This window comes from Microcaecilia unicolor, chromosome 10 (assembly GCF_901765095.1).
Source record: "Microcaecilia unicolor chromosome 10, aMicUni1.1, whole genome shotgun sequence".
Classification (NCBI taxonomy): Eukaryota; Metazoa; Chordata; class Amphibia; order Gymnophiona; family Siphonopidae; genus Microcaecilia; species Microcaecilia unicolor.
In genome coordinates, this window is record NC_044040.1 from 140,854,025 (window position 1) to 140,878,376 (window position 24,352).

Here is a 24,352-nt window from a genome sequence, read left to right on the forward strand (position 1 = left end):
GGTGACTTTTTTCTATTCTGTTGTGGTGTGGTGGTGGTTGGGGCAGGGAATGCAAGGAAGGCAGGATACAGAATAGAAAAGGGAAGAATTTCTGTACTGCGGTATTATAGTATAAGGGTTACCTTTCCAGTGATGCACTTTAATATATGTCATATAACTGAGCTGTCTAGTATTTAGAAGACGTGAGGGATCTGCTGATTGCTCTCTGTCTCATTCACATTATAGGAAATCGTATCATCATGGGGAAGAGCCATGTATTCCGGTTTAACCACCCCGAGCAGGCAAGACAGGAACGAGAGCGAACCCCTTGTGCGGAAACCCCAGTTGAGCCAGTAGACTGGGCCTTTGCACAGCGCGAACTACTGGAGAAACAGGGCATTGACATGAAACAGGAAATGGAACAGAGGTAAGAGGAAATAAGAGAGGAAGAAATGGTATCAGTATAAAGAAGGAAGTGGAACAGAAGATAAGAGGAACGTTTATGAAGACAGGAAGAAGAGGGTAAGTGGTAGCTGATACACAATTTTGGAAAGGTGATACTGGTAAAGTTCTCATGTCATACAATTGCCATGAAGGAAAACACTGGGAATAAAGACAGTCCTTTTCAGATGAGATGGTTGTTATTGTACTTCCTTTGATAAACTAAATGTATATTATATCTAATGATCTTCAAGGTATTGTCCATTTCTCCAGTCCTGCTAATGTGATTTCATCATGATTGTGAAATCAATCAGCTGGTAGTTTTTGTCTTGCCAGGCTTTTTTGATGATATGATCTTATCCGATTCCCACCTAAATTTCACAGGCTTCAAGAGCTGGAAGACCAGTACAGAAAGGAGAGGGAAGAAGCCACCTACCTGCTGGAGCAGCAGAGATTGGTATGTAAGAGAGTACTTCTAGAACTTTTCATTTTTTAGTAAATGCAGTACCTCTGAAAGATTTCAGGTTAACAGTACTGGTATCTTGCTATGTTGGGGGATTTTGCCAGGTGCTTGTGACCTGAATTGGTCACTGTTAAAAACAGGCTACTGGGCTATATGGACCTTTGGCATGTCCTGGTATAACAATTCCTTATGCTCTAACATATAGGGTCTAATTACTAAAGTGCAGTAAGGATCTGTAGTTATTGCACACTGAGTACTATGCTATAACTGCAGACTCTGTGTTAACCATTGGGGACATTCCAAGCATCTTCCCATGCAGTTAGTCGAGGGTGTGTTCGTACTGCACTTTAACCCCCCCTAATTCTATAAAAGTCACCAAAAATCATGCATGCAAATTTGGGCACATGCCTAATTTGCATGTGCAATTTAATTGAATAATGAGCCTTTTAGTGCCAATAATTGACTTTTTAACAAGCAATTACTGGCACTAATTAGATTTCATTGAATTTTACATGCATAAATTCCCGCACCTAAAATTTATACATGATCTGAAAAAGGGGGGTGCAGAAATGGGAGGGTCATGTTGTTACAGAATAACGGGGATATGTGCCTAATGTAGGTGCATACAGTTGTACCACATTTCAGTTGGTGCAAATGGCTGTGCCCAAAGTTAGGCGCGACTTCCAGACATAATCGCTATTCTATAAACATAACTTTAAGCACGACTTATAGAGTAGCGCTTTTTTTGTCGCTGATTTTTTTAGGCATCATATATAGAATCTAGCCCTAACTGCATTCCTCCCAATATTCAGCGCTATTCAACTGGTCAGAATGGCTGTTGACCACTTAAATTGTGCTTAACCGGCTATCCACTGATATTCAGCAGGGGATAACCAACTATCCTCCGTTGAATATCCCCAGTTAGTGGATAGCTGGTTATATCGGCTGATATAACCAGCTAACCACCAATTTTTAAACCGGATTTCGCAGCTATATTTAGCTGTGTGAAAACCTGGTATATCGTTGACCGGTTTAAAGATAATCGGCTAAGTCAGACTATCTTTAAAACGGTCAAAAATAAACTGGATATTCAATGCTGGTCACCGGAAACGGACTGGCATTGAATATCCAGGCTTAGCGCTGACTGCGAGAGTTAGCTGGTCTATCTCCCATGGTCTGAATATCGGCCCCATTGCAGATAATGCAATGCAGTTAGCTGCACCTATATAGGTGATGTTAATTGTGCCACATTATCTGCCACTCTAACAGTGAATGCATGGTATCTGCCTCCATGTTAACTGTAAAGTGCAGTGTTTGCCCATTCTTCACCTAGTTTGTAATGGTTGCGTTTGGTGCTATTCTTAGAAGTAAAAGAAACAAGATTGAAGGTAGAAAGAAAGTAATCTTTATTACTTACTACAACAGGAGCTTGTATAACTGGCAGGCACTAGGAATCATACAAAACCGAACAATGCTAACTTAGGCAATTGCAAAAAATAGTGATTATATCTTATGTTGCAGAAAGAGGAAGGAGGATAGGAGCTTTTAGAGGATACCATTGACAAGAAATATCATTAGCTGTAATTTTTATGAAAAGTTATAAAGGTGAATGAAAGAAAAGAAAAAGAGAGAAAAATATGAAAGAGTACAAAGGATATAACGTTCTCAGCTGCAAAAATATCATTCTTACCAATACAATAATAAAAAGAGAAAAAGGTATATTTTCTGGGAAATATTCCTGCTGAATAAAGATATGAATCTTCTCTTGTCAGCCTGTCTATTTCCAAGTCTCTTTGTCTGCTTAGTACCGTTATAGGACTGTAGTTCCCCAACCATCTCTCTCTTGTCCTGCACCAATCAGAACTCCTGCATGTTCACCTACAGATTGTGATAGGTGTATTGGGGTCTGCCACACCTCTGCTCAGCAAATTATATTTGTAACAAGACAGTTGGTTAGGATGTCATGACAATGGGGGTCTTGTCAGTTTGTTTGTAACAAGACAGTTGGTTGGGATGTTTTAGCAATGGTCTTGTCAGTTTGTGGTCAGCCAGAAATTCCTGTCTTGCAACTATCAGTGGAAACTCATAGAAACACACAGAAATAAGCAAACCCAAAAGAAAAGGCCAGAAAATTCCAGAACAAGTTCCTACCCATTCCTTGCCACATTATGTGTTGTTAGCATGGTAACACAGTCTAACTGCAAAGGCGCCAGGCTAACTCTTAGCACAGCCCATGTTAACTGTTAATGCACACATACTAATACATTAACAGCTTATGCAGCTTAGTAAATAGGCCTCACAGTGAGGTCTAGTTAGTATTGTTTAACAGTTTGCATTTTGTTGCTGTGTAGAGTGCTTTGCATGTGAGTTGAAAATGAACACCATGACCTCAACATGTGTTTTTTTCCCTTCAAACCTTGAGTTGTGGTCGTCACTCAGCATGTCCTTCTGGTTTCTAGCTATGCTTTTCAGTCTCTGTGTGAATAACTGTAAACTTTCACAATTAAACTTCACCTGCTACTATGCTGCCCAGGTATTGGGTCCATGGATGTAAGGGTTGCCAAGATATTATTTGAGTTGACTCAACCAGAAATGATCATTTCCTGTGGAAACAGACTAGCAGATAAAGTTTAATGAGATGTATCACAATGCACTGTGCACTATTAGTTCATTTTGTTGTGCTCATTTGATTGCTTCATATCCTCAGCGGAATAGACATTTATACTTACTTGGCACATTTACAAATTTAGAATCTCCAGTCACCCTGGTTCTTCTGCTTAAAAAAAATAAGCAATAATGGATTGAAAACATACTGCTATTCATTTAGTCCCAGTGGGAACAGTTTGCATTTAAGATGACTCAGATTTCAATACATAACTAATGCACATGGAAAGGTCTTCCTGTTTCATCTCGCTTCTTATCTTGCAAATGAGTTGTGGATGAAGCATTAAGAGATGCTTTCATAAAAATGAGGTACTCAATGTTAACTCATACGCTTGTTGGGTTGCCCAAAAAATCCATCAGCAAATTAGTCTTGAAGGTTTCTAGGTTAGGCTGCTGTATATACAGCATACCTGGCCTGCTTTATCCTCCTCTTAAAGAATGAGAAATTAGACATTTTTCTAGGTCACTAGCAATTCACCAGTGTAGATGAAATCTATTCCATTTTTCCAAATGGAAAAGATATAACAGCTACAGTAGTTTCTTTAGGAAAGTAGTTCTCAAACTGTTGTGTGTGGCTGTAAGAGGGGCACAAGGGACAGAAAGGGAGGGTTGAAGATGTTCGGTCTAACTTTCATTGTAGTATATTATGCTGAAATTAAAAAAATTTTTTACCAACTTTTGGGAGAAAGAAAGGAATTCAAAATTATTATATAGAGAAAAAAGGGACCTAAAAATTTTGAAAACATAGATCAAGGAGGGGCTTTGACATTAACTTCAGAAATTTTAGAACAAGGACAGTGCTGGGCAGACATCTATGGCAAGGATAAATCAAGACTCACTCAGTAATACAGTGAAGATGACTCAAAAGTAAATAGACGATGCTCCAAAGAGTCTATGAATTTATCATACAACTAAGACTCGATACAGCTGTGTTTCGGCTGATGAGGCCTTCCTCTTCTGTATTGTTTGCAGTAAAATTCTCACAGAGATTAAACCGTATTATCCAATTAGAGTAAATGACAAAAGATATGTCAGAAAAGATTATATCTGTCTCCAAAAGTAAAAAAACAGCAACAACAAAGTGTACTAAGCTCTAAGGTAACTCAAGGGAGTGGAGGAGTAGCCTAATGGTTAGTGCAATGGTCTTTCATCCTGGCAACCTGGGTTCAATTCCCACTGCAGCTTCTTGTGACCTTGGGTAAGTTACTTAATCCTCCATTGCCCCAGGTTGCTGCATATACCCTGTTTCCCTGAAAGTAAGACATCCCTCGAAAATAAGACCTAGTAGAGGTTTTCCTGAATTGCTAGATATAAGGCCTCCCCCAAAAGTAAGACCTAGCAAATTTTTGTTTGAAAGCAGGGCCGCCGAGAGCCGGACAAGGCCGCCCCCAGGCCGCCTCCCCCCACCCACCCTCCATCGCTCCCGGAACTAACCTTAAACACCTCCTTTCACCTTCGCAGCAAGCAGCAGCAGGGCAGACCTCTCCTTCCTTCCGTGCCCCGCCCTCGCGGACGTTACATCAGGCGAGAACGGGACACCGAAGGAAGGAGTGGCCTGCCCTGCTGCTGCTTGCTGCAAAGGTGAAAGGAGGTGTTTAAGGTTAGTTCCGGGAGCGACGGAGAGCGGGGGGGCCAACCCCGATGTTTCCCTGAAAAATAAGACAGCTCCTGAAAATAAGACCTAGCGTATTTTTGGGGGCAAAAATTAATATAAGACAGTGTCTTATTTTCGGGGAAACACGGTACCTAGTAGCGCTATAGAAATGATTAGTAGTAGTAATACCAGGTATACATATGAAGTATCACATACCTTATGTAGTGAGTTTATCTTGTTGGGCAGACTGGATGGACCAAACAGGTCTTTATCTGCTGTCATCTACTTTGAATTTCTTTCCTTAGTCTACTAGTAGCATCCAGTAATTTGTCTTACTAAAAGCTATATATTTCATGATCTGCACTATACACTGTGTCTCCCCCTCCCCCCCCCCCCCCCCCCCCCCCCCCCCCCCCCCGATATTCAAAAGCATTTAACTTTCCAGAATTGGCATCTGGCCAGTTAAATGCCTCAAACTGGCTATCCTCAAATTTTCAGCGGGACATGACCGGCCATGACCCGCTGAAAATTCATGCTTAGTGGATAGCCAGTTATATCGCATGACATAACCGGCTATCCGTCGATTTTTGGTGCAAGTTTGGCAGCTATATTTGGCCTTTTGAATACCAAGCCTCTCTTTGGCCAGTTCAAACTTGACTTGCCAGCTTTGAATATCGGCTTGGCCAGTTAAGTTTGAATCAGCCAAAAATAAACCGGATATTGAATGCTGGTCACCGGAAACTACATGGCATTGAATATCCAGGCTCAGCGCTGACCGCGGGAGTTAGCCTGGCTAACTCCCATGGTCTGAATATCAGGCCCTATTACATTTCAGTTTTTCTGTTCCATCTCAGATGTACATGATAAATGGATTACATCCTAGTTATTTTTCTATTCAAGAGGCATTGCTAGCCAATTCTTTAATTCTAAAATTAAGGGCTTCCTGACTTTACCTTTTATGAATATACTAGTAAATAAGGCCCGTTTTCTGACACAAATGAAACGGGCGCTAGCAAGGTTTTCCTCGGAGTATGTTTGAAAGAGTGTGTGTGAGAGTGACTGTGTGAGAGTCAGAGAGAGAGAGAGAGAGTGAATGTACGAGTGTGTGTGTGTGACAGAGAGAGAGAGAGTGAGTCTGGATGCGAGTGTGTCTGTGAGAGAGAGAGTGTGTGTGTTTCAATGAGAGTGTGTGCGAGTGCATATGTGAGACACAGTGAGTGTGAAAGAGAGTGTGTTTCACACAGATACACTGTGAGAGTGTGTGTGTGAGACAGAGTGTGAGAGAGTATATGTGCGATACACAGACTCTCTGAGACCGAGAGAGTGTATGAGACCGAGAGTGTGTGTGAGACCGAGAGGGTATGAGAGTGACTGTGTGACACATAGAGAGTGAATGTGATACAGTGTGAGACATAGTCTGAGAGACTGTGTGAGAGTGAGAGAAAGACACTGACTGTGAGAGAGTGTGTGTGTGAGAGAGAGAGAGTGTGTGTGACAGAGATACCTCCCCCCTCCCTCTGTGGTCTCAGGACCCCTCCCCCTCTGGTATGAGGACCCCCCTCTCCCCCCTCTGGTCTCAGGACCCCTTCCTCCTCCCCCTCCCCTCCCCTATGGTCTCAGGACCCCATGCCTCTCCCCCCCTCTGCATGGTTGGCAGCACCATGCGAGTGTGTGTGTATGACAGAGAGAGTGAGACTGGGTGTGAGTGTGTCTGTCAGAGAGAGTGTTTGTGATTGTCCTCTCTCCCCTGTCCCCCTCCAGCCACCCAGCGATTCTCCTCTCTCCCCTGACCCCCTCTCCAGCCACCCAGCGATTCTCGTCTCCCCTGCCCCCCCTCCAGTCACCCAGCAATTATGCTCTGTCAGAACATTGGAGCTGAGTGCCCCCCCTCCAGCCACCCAGCTATTCTCCTGTCTCCCCTGCCCCCCTCCAGCCACCCAGCGATTCTCCTCTATCCCCTGCCCCCCTCAAGCCATCCAGCGATTCTCCTGTCTCCCCTGCCCCCCCCCTCCAGCCACCCAGCGATTATGCTCTCTCACGTTGGAGGTGAGTTCGTTCCCTCAGTCTTGCCTTCTGATTACCCGCCCTCAACGTCATCACGTTTTGATGCGAGGGCGGGGCAGAGAGAGATGGTGAGTTGAAGTCGATGACACACTTAGGAACCCTTCACTGAAGCCATGGAGTCAGCTTCAGAACGTTGAGGGTGCATTTTATTACAGTAGATGAGGAGGACTGTAGCTTGGGAACATTATTTCATTACTATAGTTACATACCTGAGGAATCAACACTCTAGGGAAGGCATGGTTATTTCAGTGGGGTCATTCCAAATGATAACCTGCTCTATGTTATAGTCCATCTGCTATTTAAAAATCTCTAGTGATAGACAAGTTGGATTGGTAAGTTAGTGAAAGATTTTCTTGGGTTGGTTTTGAAGAATTAGCTGGCTATGGGGCCCTTTTACTAAGCTGCGTAAGTATCTACGCGTGCCCAATCCGTGCCAAAATGGAGCTACCACCCAACTACCACGTGACTCTTGCGGTAATTTCATTTTTTGCGTGCGTCCAATACACGTGCCTGCAAAATATTTTTTATTTTCTGGCGCATGTAATGGACACGTGGCAAGTGGCATTTGGCGCACGTAGGTCATTACCACCCGGTTACCACGTGAGTCTTTACCACTAGGTCAATGGCTGGTGGTAAGGTCTCAGACACAAAATGGATGTACAACAATTTTCATTTTGCCGCATGTCCATTTTCAGCAAAAATTTTAAAACAGGCAGATAGTGGTGGCACAGGGACTGCACTATTTTTTTCATTTAGGCCTGCTATCAGTTAGCGAGATAGCAGCTAAATATCGCCACTATCCACACAAGGGTCAATATTTAAATCAATTTAACTGCTCAGATACAGCTCCTTACTGGTTAAATCACTTGTTCAGGGCTAACTGCTAATTTACAGCAGCACTTAATTGGTTATTGCCACTAAAAATAATCGGTTAGAGCTAAAATGAAAGCCGGCTATTTTAGGGTGCATTCTGGAGGCGGAGTCAGCACTTGGCCAGTTAAGTGCCGGCAGTGCTTTTTTTGTAGAAAAAAAGGTGCCGGTACTCATTATGGGCGGGGTCACCACATATGATCCCACCCCTATTGTAGCCACACCCACAATAGCCACACCCCTTATACCAGCCATGGCGCATATAAACAGACATAATTGAAAATATTATACTAGTATAGGAGAAAAAAAATAACGTGATTTTTTTTCATTATAAATAATTTCTGTAAGCTGTTACAGCTCCAGTATACCCAGTGCAAAATAGAACAGCAGATGTAAATTCTCAAATTGGACATATTACAAATACTAAAATGAAAATACAATGATTTTTTTCTACCTTTGTTGTCTGGTGACTTTGTTTTTCTATCCATATTGGTCCCAGTCTCTGATTCTGCTGCTCTCTATCTGTTCTCCTAACTCTGTTTCCAGGGCTTCCTTTCCATTTATTTCTTTACTTTCCTCCTTTCTTCTTCATTTCTTGCCCTACATCCATAAGTAAAAGCTGGGTCCTCCTCCATGGAATTGACTGGAGGAGGTATAACGTGGATCCAGCTTTTGCCTATTTTCTCTATCCATGTGCAGTTTTTCTCCTCTCTTCCCTTTCCCTCATCTCCATCCATGTGCATCTTCTTCTTTTTTCTTTCCTCCCCTCCATCCATGTCTAGCACTTCTCCTCTCTCCTCCCCTCCATCCATGTCCATCAATTCTCCTCTCTCCCCTCCCCTCCATGTCCAGCGATTCATTCAAACCCCAGCACCCCCCGCCGCCCTCCCTCCCTCCCTCAGCTCCCCGACTTTCCGTTTGTGCACCTGTGCTCACTGCCTTGAAATCTTCAGTTTACCCGAAGTCACGGCGAACCGGCAGTAAAGGCAGCAGGCAGGCAGGCAGGCTCGCCTCCTGTTGCTTCTCTTCCCTCTCAGAGCGTCCCGCCCTCGTAGAAAGGAAATGACATAGAGGAAGGTGGGACGCGCTGAGAGGGAAAGGAAGTAACGAGGAGGTGAGCCTGCCTGCCAGTGCCTGCTGCTGCTTCTATTATTGCCGGTTCGCCGCAACTTCGGGTAAATTAAAGATTTCAAAGCAGGGAGCACAGGTGCACGAATGGAAGGGAGCGGGCAGCACACCATACCAGCGCGTACCGGCACAAAAAAAGCACTGAGTGCCGGTATTCAGCACTTACCTGGCAAGGTTAACCGCATAAATAGGACCACATAAAAGTCAGTTCTATTTTTGTGTGGTTAAATTCAATACCGGTGCCCAGACATAGCCTAGCATTGAATTTCCAGGCTTAACGTTGGTGGCGGTCAGCAAAACACTGATACCACCAGCTGAATATCGAGCCCATAATTTTTCAGTTCACTTTTGTCCTTTTCAAGGACTGGTGCTTTCGTTAGGTAAACTAGGTGTTGCCTAGATTGCCAAAATTTGGGGGCAGCAAAATAGTGTGAAGCATGAACAAGTATTAAATTCCCCATCCCAATCAGTAGTTAGTGGAGCCGTGCAGTGGCGTAGTCACGGGGGGCCTTAGGGGCATGGGCCCCACTATTTGGGTTTGGGACCCTCAAGGTCTACTGATTTGGCTGGCAGGGGTCTCCAAGCCTCACCAGCAGAAGCTTTCCTGTGGCAATATTTGCCACCACGCTGCCTGCCATGCTTTCCCCCTCCCCCAAGCACATGCTTGTTTTTAGTGAAATTGAGCAAGTGTAAACTTCACACATGCTCAATTTCACTAAAAATGAGCATGTGTGCCAGGGCAGGCAATGCGGTGGCGAATATCACCACATGAAAGCTTCTGCTGGTGGGGTTTGGGGAATCCTGCAGCCCAGATATGTGGGGTTATGGTGGGGTCAAGAGTGGCAGGGAGGTGGGGCAAAATAAGGCTCCCAATGTTGGGCTCATGCCCCCTCCCAAATCAAGGTCTGACTACACCTCTGGAACAGCGGGAATAAGCAGGCAAGCCAGCAAATAAACAAGAAAGTATAGGGCCTCAGCATATGTATGTGTTGAAGGCCTGCTGTGTCCCCATCCACTCCAATACAGATTTTGTGGCATGGACAGGGATGTGGCAACCTTCAGCACATGTACTGACGCCCTATAACTTCCATTTGTTTAGTTGCCAGCTTCCCTGCTCATTCCTACTATTCCACCCACTGCAGCACTGACATAGTGGCAAAAGACAGAGGAGGAGAGAGAGGAGACGCTGGACCACTAGATAGGGGGTACCCAGGTTGCAAGACTACGGGACAGATCCTGGACTGGTGGGAGATATGGAAAAAAGAGGAGATTGCTGCTCCATGGGTGGGTGGGGGGGAGGGGCAAAAAATAACTGAATAATGGGGAAAGTGAGGGAGTGGTGAGATGCTGGATTGAGGGGGAGGGAGAGTTCAAGGGGAGCATAAGGTTCACCTAGGGTATTTAGTATCTTTGTACCGTTCCTGCCCACCCCAATCCTGGACCCCTCTTATAAGGCCATATAAGATTTCAAAATCTACAAATAGAGAAGTTATACATTTACCTGCTTTTGGTGAATGTATAACTTCTTATGAATATTGTCTTGACTGTAAATTCCTCCTCTTTTTCTTTTCATTCCATTACACAGGATTATGAAAGTAAGCTAGAGGCACTGCAGAAACAGATGGATTCTAGATACTACACAGAGGTGGCAGAGGAAGAGGAGGAGCCTGAAGATGAAGGTAAGCTGTGACCTATTTAGAATCAAAGAAAGGTGATAATAAGAGACAACAAAGGATCATGAAATGAAAATACACTGTGGGAGAAGAAGAGAAAAAGCATATTAAGTGGATTATGCTTACAAATATTAGTAGTTTATTCTGTTGTTGGATCTTTGTTTTTACAGTACAGTGGACCGAACGGGAATTTGAGCTAGCACTCTGGGCTTTCAGAAAATGGAAGTGGTACCAATTTACCTCACTCCGAGACTTGTTGTGGGGAAATGCCATCTTCTTAAAGGAGGCAAATGCCATCAGTGTAGAGCTTAAGAAAAAGGTAAGAAATTGTTTCCTTATACCTCCTTTCTTCAAAATTCTGTCATGAAGTGGGGAAGCAGTATGGAAGTTTTTTCTCGAATAATGTACAAATTTCTCTTGCTTATCTTCCAAATCTCACATGCACGTGTACCATTGTTTATTAATAGTTACTTTATACCTTACTTTCTTATGCATGTTTTACACTCCCCGCCAAGAAATTTATTTACTATCCCCTCTCACTTTCAGATTATATATTGTCTTTCTCAGTAAACACATTCCAGAAAAGTGGAGCAACAACTCCAGAAATTAAGCACAAACTGTTTCTTCTAAAATTCAAATCACTGCTAAAAACATATTTATTTTTGAAGGTCTTCCTGCATTTATCTACTTCAGACTAAACCAGCTGTGTCTCTGCAGACCCATTAGCAGCAATGTCATCACAATCTGTGTCTTCTTATGGCACTTCCTCCCCCTCCCCCTTTGTATCATAGATATTAAAGATATTGTAGTTTACATTTCAGAGTTTCTATTTTCCTTTCCCTAAACTGATATTATAATTTCTCCTTGATGATTGTTTGTAACCTAGGCCTCCGTGTCTCTTATATTTCTTCCTTATCTTCTTGTTTCTTTTGTTATTTTTTATTTTGTATATTGTTATGGTTTTGTGGTATATTAAATAAATTTGAACTGTGAAATATGAATGTCACCAGCTCTGAAGTTATGAATCACTGTGATCATTAGTGTGTGCCAGAGCTTCTCAAACTGTGGGTTCGTACTCCAAATGGGGTCACAAAGCTTGCTTTTGGAGTCATAACTTAGGTGGGCTCTCCATAGGTGCATCATCATTCTGCACCTCCAAGGAGTCGCACAATTTTATTTGGCTGCATTTATGGGGTCACAGCCACAAAAGATTGGCAAGCACTGGTGCATGCATACTGCTATTGTAAATCACATAACTTCTGTAGTTATTCTTTCATTTAACAGGAGTCTTTGCAGTGAACAACACTGGAAAAATGGTTATTGCTAGAAGTCACTATATGCTGATTGTGGAATCACTAGTTAGGATACTAGAGGAGTCCACAGGGTCATTGTAATTTTCTTGACCGCAGTGTAAAAGCATACATATCACACTGAAAAATATGTCTCTGTACCAATGGTCTTCATTAATGTTTAAGTTGGGGTTGCTTTGTGTCCAAAACTGCTGAAAGAGAGAAAGTGATTATCGTCTTACATGGTGCCACAACACAGACCAATATGGGCCAATGACATCCATCCCCATCAAGCTGTGTTTCTCTCAAATGCCCCCCTTACCTAGGCTTAAGCCACCAGTCTCTCATTCTCACTCCTCTCCCCCCTATCCTGTGCCCAACCAGCTCCAGCTCCTCCCCTTGTCCCCCTCCAGGTTCAGCATCTCTTATTTTCCCTTCTTTTCCCTTCCTGTCCCACTAGACTCAGCATTTCTCATTCTCTCTCCCTAGCTTCCCCATTGAACATTGACCAAAACCCACCTTCGAAGGAAGGAACAATGCCTGATCAGCCTTGCCTCCATTGCTGCCACCTTCAAAATGGCAATGTGAGGGTGATGTCCGGAGAAGCCGAAGAAACATCTGGGGGGGATCAAGGGACTATCTAGAATGGTTGATGGGGGGCTGCCCTAGAGGTATCACCCCTCTCCCACCATCTGGCTCTGACACCATTGGCTAGCAGACCTTGCACTGAAGAACAATGCTTATACCAGACTTTCCAAACAGTGGGTCGGGAATTCAAATGGGGTCACAAACCCCGCATTTGGGGTCAGGACATGGGTGGATTCTCTGTGGGTGCATCATTATTCTGCAAATCTAGGGGCCGGGGGAGAAGTCACACAATTTTATTTAGCCATGATCATGGGGTCACCAGCACTGCTCTATATATTTGCATACCTAATTTTAATTTATCCTTATACTCTTAGGTACAGTTCCAGTTTGTTCTCCTCACCGACACCCTTTATTCACCCCTGCCACCTGACTTGATGCCTCCTGATGCTGCTAAGGATAGAGAGAAACGGCCCTTTCCACGAACCATTGTGGCTGTGGAGGTGCAAGATCAGAAGAATGGAGCAACACACTATTGGACTTTGGAGAAACTCAGGTAGGGAAAAATACCAAAGTATGATGCTCTCCATCGCTTCCCCAGTGAGGTCTCAAGGAGTGCATTTGTTAGTGTGCATTTGGTTCTTTAGGGCGCCATTAAAAATTTGAGTGCATGCTAAATAGATTAGGCCCTCAACTTTGATATTGCATACACATGTAACATAGTAGATGATGGCAGATAAATACCTGTATGATCCATCCAGTCTGCCCGACAAGATAAACTCATAGCATAAGGCATGATGTGATACTACATATGTATACATAATCTTGATTTGTTCTTGCCATTTTCTGGGTATAGATCATAGAGGCCTTGTTCTCCAATTTCTGAAGTAGTCCATCCAATCTGTTCAGCCACAATCAGGGCACAGACCATAGAAGTCTGCCTGGTACTGGCTTTGCTTCCCAATTACTGGTGTTTAAAAGGTGTAAACCCCAGTTTTAGAAAGCTAGTATTTACATGTGTATATCTAAACTACATGCAGATCACTAGGGAGCTTAGGTTGTTTGTGAGGTGGGTTGAGCTTGGGCCAGACTAAAATCTACACATGTATTTCCTATTTCACAAGGGAATACACATGTATATGGGACAATTCATAAATGGGAATTTACAAGTATTTCAAAAGTACCCATGTAGGCTGGTCCTTTACAGGAAGATTTAAGGGAGATACCCTCCTTAATCTCCCATTGTTTATTTTCCCCTCCAATTCAGAATTCAAGGATGATTGTGGGCTCTGTTGCTCATTAGCGGCAGACACATGTGTTGGTTTGCAAAATGGCTGATACATATATGTGCCAACACTTATAGATGTAAGTTGATATTTCACAACTTACAAATGTAAGGGTAAGTGCTATGCTTCTTCTGTTGACTTTTTCCACATCCATAACTGTAAAATGGATGTTTCCACTGTATGTGCCAGCATATCCACATGCATTCCTACATATATTTTAGACCAGGCTCTATATCAGCAGATCCTGTTCTAAAATACTACTGGAATTTTACACATTCTCAACTAGATGTATCAATTCTGATTTCTATGTTCTGTATAAAATGTAGCTGTTAATGTGCACTTATCAACAGTGCACTTTAATTTGTCAATTAATGCGTGTTAAAACAATTTAGCAGAGACTAAAAATTTCATATTAAAATGAATGTGTGAAACTAACTGAGAACACCTAAAAATTGGGAAAAAATTATGAAAAAAATTAAAACTAACCAAAAGCTTCTTGCCTGTACACATGCCTAGACCCAATGTACTAAACTCCACTTTAGAACAGTGTGCTAAGTTTCAGCATTCAGTATTCTAATAGATGCACTGAAAAAATCTTTTACTCCTGATACAGTAAACTAATAGCATGCAAACTACTATGGCACTGTCACAAAATGCCTAGAGCCTACGTGTGTGTGTGTGTGGGGGGGGGGGGGGGTAACCTTGCAGCCACCTAAAGGGTCTGTCCTAGCACTGCTCAGGTCTGCTACCATCTGCGTACATGCTCTACACTGTCATACCCTTCCACCCACCTGTGGGGTCCCACTTGCCTCTGGGCTAGTCTCCCACTCAAGTTATTTCCCAGTGATTTCTAGGACACTGGGGCCATACTTTCAGGGGTCCCACAGTTCCCAGAAAGCACCCACAGCCCAAAAGACAAACCACTAGGATTCTTAGTCAGTCCAAGACAGCAGAGTCAATAAACTAATAAGGTTTGTCAGGAAATTGAACAGTGAACCACATAAAACAGATGGAAAAATAACAGGTAACTGAATATGGATCAATTATAAAACTAAACATTTGTTTACTATCTAAGTAGTACCTTGGAAGTTCAGGAAATATAACTGCTCACAGGGCCTCAGTAAAGAGGTCTTTCTCTCCCTACATCCATACTGAGACTAAAAAATTACCTCACAGCTTAGGCGGGAAAATGGAAACTGTCAGTTCTGAAACAGCTTTACAAAAAAAAGACAATCTCCATCTGTTGGCCAAACCAGGGAAAATGCACAGGGAACAAATATGTCATACATTCACTTATGAAGTTAAAGACATAAATCCCCTGTTTCATCACAGTTACCAAAAAATGTGCACTGGCAGAAAAAACTGTGCTCACCACCATGGTAACCCGCAACAGTGTGTTAAATTGGGAGTAGATGTCTCCCTTCCTGTCAGTGCATGAGTAGGAATTAGCCCATACACACAATGAAAGAGAAATATTTAAAAATAATAAAAATAAGCTCTCTGATCCTCATTCCTTACTCCCACACTCAAAGATTCTCTGGCAGCTCAGGGGCAGGGACTGGATTGGGCAAAAATTGCTTAAATGGCAAGAAAATGGATGTGATGTTCCTGTCCTGAGACTGCTCTGAATTTCACTGAATGATCAGTACAGTCTCTTTCCACTGTCAGATTCTAAACTTTCTTTGCCATATGTCCTGGGTGAACAAGTGCATGAGATTAATTTCCATGCACTGGAGGCGGTATAATTAAAGGTATGTCTCATACATACTCATTACAGTTCTCTAAAAATAGCTATGATATTAGTAAAAAAATGTTATATCATATCATTTATTATAAAGCATTTATAAAATTGTTTCCGCAACACTTCACTTTGAAATACCTATACAAGCAAATATTATCCTTTAATACACCACATAAATAAACAAGAATTTCTTTGTGTGAGAAAAATTCCCTCATATAGTATCGAGTGCGACATATATTGATCTTAAAATTGCCCAAACTTTCTGTGAAAAATTGTATATGATATGAATCACAGTTAACTTAACCCTCCATTGCCCCAGGTACAAATAAGTACCTGTATATGATATGTAAGCCGTATTGAGCCTGCCATGAGTGGGAAAGCGCGGGGTACAAATGTAACAAAAAAAAAAATAAATGCTATTGCAGAAAACTCTATATGAAAATAGCAACGCCACAGACTACTATTGTTCAATATTTCATCTCTCAGCAAAAGATGTCCAACAAACCACTCAAAATGTTCAACACAGCCCTATAAGTGCTTATTAAATTCTGCTCTTTGAAGTACTTGATGCTTTAATTGACATTTATATGCACAAGTGAATTATGTACTATCAGGGAACATGTAAGTGCACAACTGTAAAAGGCCTAAAGGGTGTATTCATAGGCCTATCTCCTACTTATGCATGCACTTTATAGAAATCTATAAGTTGTGCACAAACCCCCAGATTCTATATAACGCAACTTATGTTGTGCGCACAAATAGTACAGCAAAGAGAGGGAGCAAAGTATAAACAAAAGTCCAAAGAGCAAAACAAAAAAGTACCAGGAGCCTTCAAAAAAAGGGGAATGAAACCTTTAATCATGTATTATAAGGAACAGATCTTTGAATTCTGTATTTGCACGTGCAACGTTATTAGTTAACAAGCTAATCAGCGCCGATAATTGCCAATTAACAAGCAATTATTGACACTAATTAGAATTTATGTGCAAAACTGTCTAAGTGTACTCTGTAACATGCTGCATGTAAATGCTAATACAGTCACAAAAAGAGAGGGTAACAGCAAACAAATATAAACAAGAACAGAAGAAAAGCAAACACTGGGCCTTCAGGATTGAGAAAAATGTTGTCCTTTATTCTGACAATGACCCATTGTCAGAATAAAGGAAAACATTTTCTCAATCCTGAAGGCCCAGTGTTTACTTTTCTTATGTGCACGTAAATGCTAAGTCATATAGTTGAAAAGCGGGCATTTCTAAAATCTATGCATGCTGTTATAGAATATACCCGATCCATGCCTAATTTACTTGGAGTAACTGTGAGACTAAATTTAGTTGCATGGATCAGCGCTCAGCGTATTCTCTATACCGCGCAGAAATGTAGGAGTATTCTATAAAGTACACCTAAATTAAGGTGCACTTTATAGAATACGTTTAAATGAATTTCATTTTGGCGCTGATTTTTTAGGCATACTATATAGAATCTAGTCCCATGTGGGGTGAATTCTATAAATCGCACCTAAAAAATCAGCGTGGGAAAAAACCCGCTTAAGTGCCATTCCACAAACCACGCCTAAAGTTATGCATAGTTTATAGAATAGCACTTAAGCGCAGGGGTCATGCCTAAATTTAGGCGTGTCCATTTGCACCAACAAAAATGTGGTGCAAATGCCCCCGCCTAATTTACATGCAGAATCCCCTTGTTCTATAATTATGCACTTAACTAGAATCTGTGCCCACGCTCCACCCTGAAACACTCATGACCCTCCCATTTCCATGCCCTCTTTTCCAGAATGCATGTAAAATTTAGGCACGGATAATGTACCTACATTTATGTTTATACATGTTAATTGATTTAAGTTAGCACCAATAATTGCTTGTTATTCAATTAAATTGTGTGCACAAACTGGGCATGCTTCCAAATTTGCATGTGCAATTTTTAGCAACTTTTATAGAATTAGGGGGCTTAGACATGTCAACTTACGACACCTATAGACTTGGCATAAGTAAGCATGCCTAAATGTAGGCGCCTTCCTTCCGATATTCAGCGCTATTTAACCGGCCAGGGATGGCTTCTGGCCAGTTAAATAGCACTTTACCGGCTGTCCATCAATATTCAGTGGGAGATAGGTGGCTATGTCCTGCAGAATATTCCCAGTCAGCATATAACCAGCTATCTGTGAATATTCAGCACATTGCCAGCTAAGTTTGGCAGCCAAATTGGACTGCCCAAATATCGATCCTATCTTTAGCTAGTTTCAACTTAAATGGCCAGTGCTGAGTATTAACTTGGCCACTTAAGTTGAAATTGGCCAAAAATAAACAAGATATTCAATGCTGGTCACCAGAAATGGCTCGTCATTGAATATCCGGGCTGAGCACTGACCGTGGGAGTCAACCCGACTAACTCTCACGTTCTGAATATCGGCTCCATTGATGCCAACTTTCATTACTATTCTATAATGGAATCTTGATGCCAAGATTCATTTATAGATTTGGTGCTCAGCGCATACATCAAGATGTCTAACATGAGGTGCCAAGTTATGGAATTGCCTCTTAGATTGTAAGACTTCTAGGGACAGAGAAATACCTAGTGTACTTAACTGTAACTCCCCTTGAACTGCTACCTGAACAAGTGTGAACTAAATCCAAATAAATTAATTTTGTTACCTCTTTTATTTGTTCAATGGTATAGACAAAGGTTGGACCTGATGCGAGAAATGTATGACAGAGCAGCTGAAGTACCTTCTAGTGTCATTGAAGATTGTGACAATGTGGTGACTGGTGGTGATCCTTTCTATGACCGCTTCCCATGGTTCCGACTTGTTGGCAGGTAAGACTGCCTCTATTTTGCAGCAATAGTGAAAAACAAGAAACAGAATACAAAGGAGCAAGCCTCCCATTATTATGAAGGTGGCTGGTCCTTCACTGTACAATACCAGTAGTCTGAATTTCTCTTTTCTATGATACAGTAGTTGGGTAATGTGTTTTGTCTCAATTCATGAGCATATTACTTCAAAACACCATATCGTTCAGGGTTACATCTCCATCTGTATGAATGTGTAATGCAAGTCTGTCGATTAATGCATATGTATATCTACAGCAATGTGTCCTAATGTCTTCCACATTGAGAGTTCACATGAAACCTTGGGCTCTGTCTATCATCTATCATTTTTGAATGGTTACTATTATAGTTGATAGAAACAATAAGAGTTCTGTTCCTCCCTTCTAAACAGCAGCTTTTCTTGATAAGATACTAATTTAACAACAAAAACGGTTCTGTAAAAGGCAATGGATTGAAATCTTGCAAACTGAAAAAACAACCAGGACCACATTCCAAGATTACTAGAACTTTGAGCCTCATGACCATAAAATAAATGATCTGGAAGTCACCACTGATATCACTGGTATCAGTAAGGCTCTCGCCATGGAATATGGTTTAGTATCCGATCCATGTTATTGCCACTTTTGCAAGGCTTTATTTCAGTATTCTTTCTCTCCCCAACAATGTATTGAACAGCTTGTATTAATCTCTCTTCTGTCTTGTACTAACCCCAGTTCCGATATCTCTGGCTGCAACAGCTCTCCTATTTTCAACACATGCATGAGTGAGCGCATGGCTGATCTCACCCCCTCCCCCACCTTCTCGAACCCCGACTCCGACATCACCGAGCCTGCTGACGAGCAGCATGAGGGGAAGGAGGAGGAGGAGGAGGAGGACCTGGAGGAAGACATCTTTCCGGAGTGCTCGCTGTTTGATGGCCAGGATCCATTTTACGACCGCTTCCCTCTGTTCTGTTTAGTGGGAAGGTTGGTGAGGTTTTAGGAGAGCATGCTGGGAAGGAACTAGCTCTTTCGCATGGGTAACTGCCCAAATTACATCAAGGACACTAATTCTTATATCACTAAGTTACAGGGGATATTTTTAGCTAGTGTTTAATAAGCTTCTATTCAGGACAGACTTTTTTTTTGTCAACCTTTTCGTAAAAAAAATCATGTCATAAATTTCTTGTAAAATACAACAAAGGAATAGTTGGGAAATATATAAATTGATTGTTTTCAAAACAATAATGCCACTTAAAATGAGTACTGTGAGGTATTCATGTGAAGGATAATTTTACAAAAGGGTACTCAGGCTTGTACATAGATAAAATGTGCCTATATTAGAAAGGCAAGATATGCATCCATATGCCTTTATAAAATTACCCAGGGAAAGCAGGCCAACAAATTTATGTTTGTTCCAGGGCAAGTGCAATTCTTTGCCTGTATAGACCAGGCAGATTAGACGAAACTGCATATAAGTTCCAGTTCTGCCACCACTCTACCTAGTCACCACTCCCACGAGTACTTAAAATTCTATAAAGGGGTGCCTTTATTTCAGCCCCTAGAGAGCATCTATTTGGATCATTTTCTATAAAGGAAACTAGTCACCTACTTTCCTTTATAGAATACTAGCATAACCAAGTGTATATTCCTGTATGTAGTTAGGCATGAGCACTTACACGAGCCTTGGAGCTGGTGCCTAGGTTCTGGACATGTGTGTACTATCATGTAAGTTATCTCCCAAATTCTATATATAAGGCGCCTTAAGTTATGCACACTAATTTGGCTGCATGGCCAAATTGCGTGTACAACTCAATTGATTAACAAGCCAATCAGCACCAATAATTGGTACTTAACCAATTAGCGGCATTAATTGGCTTTAATTAGAATTTACATGCACAACTTTCTAGGTATATTCTATAATGTGGTTCATGTAAGTTCTCATGTGCACTGTCAAAAAGAGGGCATGGCCATGGGTGTGGAATGGGCGAGTTGTGGGCATTACAAAAAACTATGCGCACTGTTATTGAATACACCCGATCTGCGCCTAACTTAGGCGCAGGTATTTAGGCCTGGTTTTAGGTGGCCTAAATGAGTGCACCTAAATTTTAGTTGCAAGAACTGCACATATTCTATTAACTACGCGTAACTGTAGGCATAGTTTATAGAATCATGCTAACCGCATTATTTTTTGGTGCTGATTTTTAAGGCACCATTTTTATAATTTGGTCCGATGTACATAAGTATGTTCCCCTTCCACGCAATCCAGACTCCGCTCATGTAAACACCCACCTGCAAATATGTGCTATCAAAGATATACAAATACTTAGAGACTAGCATGTAGCCAGATTATTGTCATTTACATGCGTATGTGTTCAGATACATATGTACATGACTAGAATACTGTCATTTACATGCATACATGCTGCCTAGCTTTGGCGGAGCCTCTTGTAAAATACATATAAGGACATTCAGGCCTTCACATGGGGAAAAAATGTGCCATTTCACCCCACATGTGCGAGGAGCAGTTTATTAAAATTGCTGCTTCTGACATATACCTTGATCCCTCCTGCCAGCTGCACAGGTCCTCCTCCCCCACCCATCACTCCCACAGGATTAGCAACCCCCCCCCCCCCCCCCATAGCAGACCCCTCCGTTTGGCATCAACAATCCCTCCAATAATAGGTCTCTGTCACATTAACAAACCTCCAATGACAACCCCCCACCCCCTGCCCCCCATGGCAGATTCCCTCTATTCCCTTTACCATAAAGACTGGAAAAAAGTGGCCAAGTGCTCAACCCTATGTCTCACCAAGATAGTAAAAAATCTGTATCTACCACAGAGTAGCTTTCCTCCTGTCTCCTATCCCCTACTCATAACAGCTGTTTCACAACATCCCTCTAGATAGGCAAATGTCACTTGAAAGCCCAGTGGTAGGAGTAGAAGCTTGTACCTTCTGTCAGAGATCTGAATACTAAGTGCCAGTACAGTTTCCAGTTGTATATTAAGTTATTCACTGCACTTGAAAACTAATCGGTCCTTTCTTCACCGACAGAGCAGAAGGGACCAATCCCCATTCAGAACTGATTCTGAATGAGGATTGGTTCCTTTATTTGATAGTTGTCAGTGAAGGGGCCAATCAGTGCTCATGTGCAGAGCTCTTAACCCTGTAGCAGAGCCCTGTCTAATGTACTGAATATTGAGTTCATAGTGTTTATCTCAGTTCTCACTGAGTATATAAGGTACATGAGTGCAGTGGCGTAGCTACGTGGGGCCACGGGTGCCTGGGCCCCACAAAATTTCTTCTGGGCCCCTGGTTTTGCTGGCGGGAGTCCCCAAACCCCGCCAGCTGAAGTCTTTATCCAGCACCGGTCTCAGCACCACTGTGCTACCTGCTCTGCTGCTCTTCCCCTCACATCCGGCACGCTTCTTTTAGTGAAACTGAGCATGCTCAATTTCACTAAAAGGAGCATGCAGGACATGAGGGAAAGAGCGAGCAGAGCAGGCAACGTGGCGACGCCGAGACTGGCGCTGGATGAAGGCTTCAGCTGGCGGGGGTTGGGGACCCCCGCCAGCCAAGGTATTAAATTGCAGCGGCAAGGTTGCAGGGAGCGGCGAGGCAGCAGCGGGACAGCAGACCAAAATGTGCCCCCCCATCTCGGGCTCTGGCCCCTTCCCTCCGTGAGGTCTGGCTATGCTCCTGCATGAGTAAAGCAGGATATTCTCTTTAGACAGGGGGGTCGATAGTCAGCTGGCAGCACTCAGCATTTTGGTGACTGCCACTGATGTTATGCCTGGAAATTCAATGCTGGGCCGTGTCCGGGCTCCATCATTGAATTTCTAGGTTTCTGGAGCCTAGAAAGTCAGCATTTAACCAGCTATGGGGCACTGCATAAAGATAGGGTTAACTTTTATGCAGTCCTATTTATGTGTTAACCTTGGCCAGTTAAGAACTGAATATCGGCACTTAAATGGCCAAGTGCCAATTCCGACCATAGAACATACCTAAAATAGTTGGTTTTGCTTTATGCACTAACGGGGTCATTTTTAGCAGCACTAACCAGTTAAGTTAACCTCAAACAAGCAATTTCACTGGCTAGGATCCATTTCTGGCCAGTTAAATCACTTTGAATGTCGACTCCAGTGATTATAATGAACTGTATTTCTGGTTATGCCCCTTTGTTTTAGGCATCACTTTTTTAAGCTTAGTAGTTTCCGCTTTTTACTTTTGTTCCTCACTCATTTACAAAACTTATGGATTTTTACTATATTTAATAGAAACACCCTCCCACTGTTCCTCATTTAGTCATCACAGCAGTGGTCCTGAGGCCAGCAAACATACACCAGGACTCCTTCTGGAAGTCTGTATTATGTAGTATAAATCTGACCACTAGCTATTGCTGGCATAAGTACATAAGCATTGCCATGCTGGGACAGACCAAGGGTCCATCAAGCCCAGCACCCTGTCACCGACAGTGGCCAAAAGAACAAGCAATTTGTCCCGCCCATCATAGAAATACTGTATTATTCCCTCGTCCATTCAGTAACATTCTATGGCTTTTTCCTCCAGGAAGCCATCCAACCCTTTTTTTAAGTCCGCTAAGTTAACCATCTTAACCACCTTTTCAGGCAGCGAATTCCAGAGTTTAACTACTTGTTGAGTGAAGAAAAATTTCCTCCGATTCGTTTTAAATTTACCACACTTCAGCTTCATCGCATGCCCCCTTGTCCTAGTATTTTTGATGATTATTTATTTATTTATTTATTTATTTATGATTATTACTTCTCCCCTAGTGATTGTGGTTGTTGTCTGCACAGCATCATCAGTCTATTTGGGGTTTGAAAAACCCAACTCGGGGATCTAATAAGGGCACCCAATTGCAGTGTATAGCACCAGAACACTAAGCCTCTCTTCTGTTGTTGGAAAATGTTCATGTTACTATATATAGATCAGTTATGGCTCTATCACATTAGTAAAGGCTATGGTTATCAAACATATAAATGGCAAGTGACCGACTCACCTGCAAATGCGCAGTAAAGACTTCCCTCTCTGTCCTGCCCTTGCGTCAAGATGTGATGACATCAGAGGGCGGAACAGAGAGGGAAACGGAGTCGGACTGTCGGACGCTGACGCTGCCGCCTGGAAATGAACATTACGTGCACCAACCTCCACCCTCCCCCCCCATCCCTGCCGCCGCTCCCGCCCCCCTCCGTATCGGGCCCCCTGCACTGACATGACAGCGCCTCTCACCTCTGTGTGGAAGCGCTGCAGGCAGCAGAGCAATCTGCTGCTGCCTGCAGTGCTTTCACACGGAGGTGAGAGGCGCTGTCAGGTCAGTGCAGGGGGCCCAGCACGGAGGGGGGAGGGAGCGGCGGCGAGGAGGGTAGCTGGAAATCTCACCCGTTTTAATGGGCTGAACAGCTAATATACTATGAATCATGTTGCTTTGGATTATGTAGCAGGTGATATTAAAAAGCATTTATGCCATCAGTACCACTGCCAACTATATAAGTCCATTTATTAAAAATAATAATAATAATAATAATCCAGGCTAGATGTATGCTGGGCAGGATTAAGGCATAGGCAAACTAGACAAGTCTCTAGGGCCCAAATCTTTTAATGCGGTCCTGTCAGATATGCCTTAAGGTGGCCTTTCCCAGATACAAAGAAGGAAACAGATAATGGCCCTTATTTTAGAAGTCCTATTCATGATCAGGTACACATGTAAAACCCAGTTTCAGAAAGTCAGTATTT

General features: G+C 42.6%; 1 protein-coding gene across 1 annotated transcript in view; it reads left to right on the forward strand.

Annotated features, from left to right (window-relative positions):
• The window catches only part of KIF1A (kinesin family member 1A), a 483,588-nt gene that overhangs the window by 166,948 nt on the left and 292,288 nt on the right, over nt 1–24,352 (forward strand). The window contains 7 exon segments of the mRNA XM_030216849.1: nt 226–406; nt 805–877; nt 10,789–10,882; nt 11,047–11,195; nt 13,128–13,306; nt 18,469–18,606; nt 19,332–19,583. Of these exon segments, the coding sequence (XP_030072709.1) occupies nt 226–406; nt 805–877; nt 10,789–10,882; nt 11,047–11,195; nt 13,128–13,306; nt 18,469–18,606; nt 19,332–19,583 (1,066 nt within the window).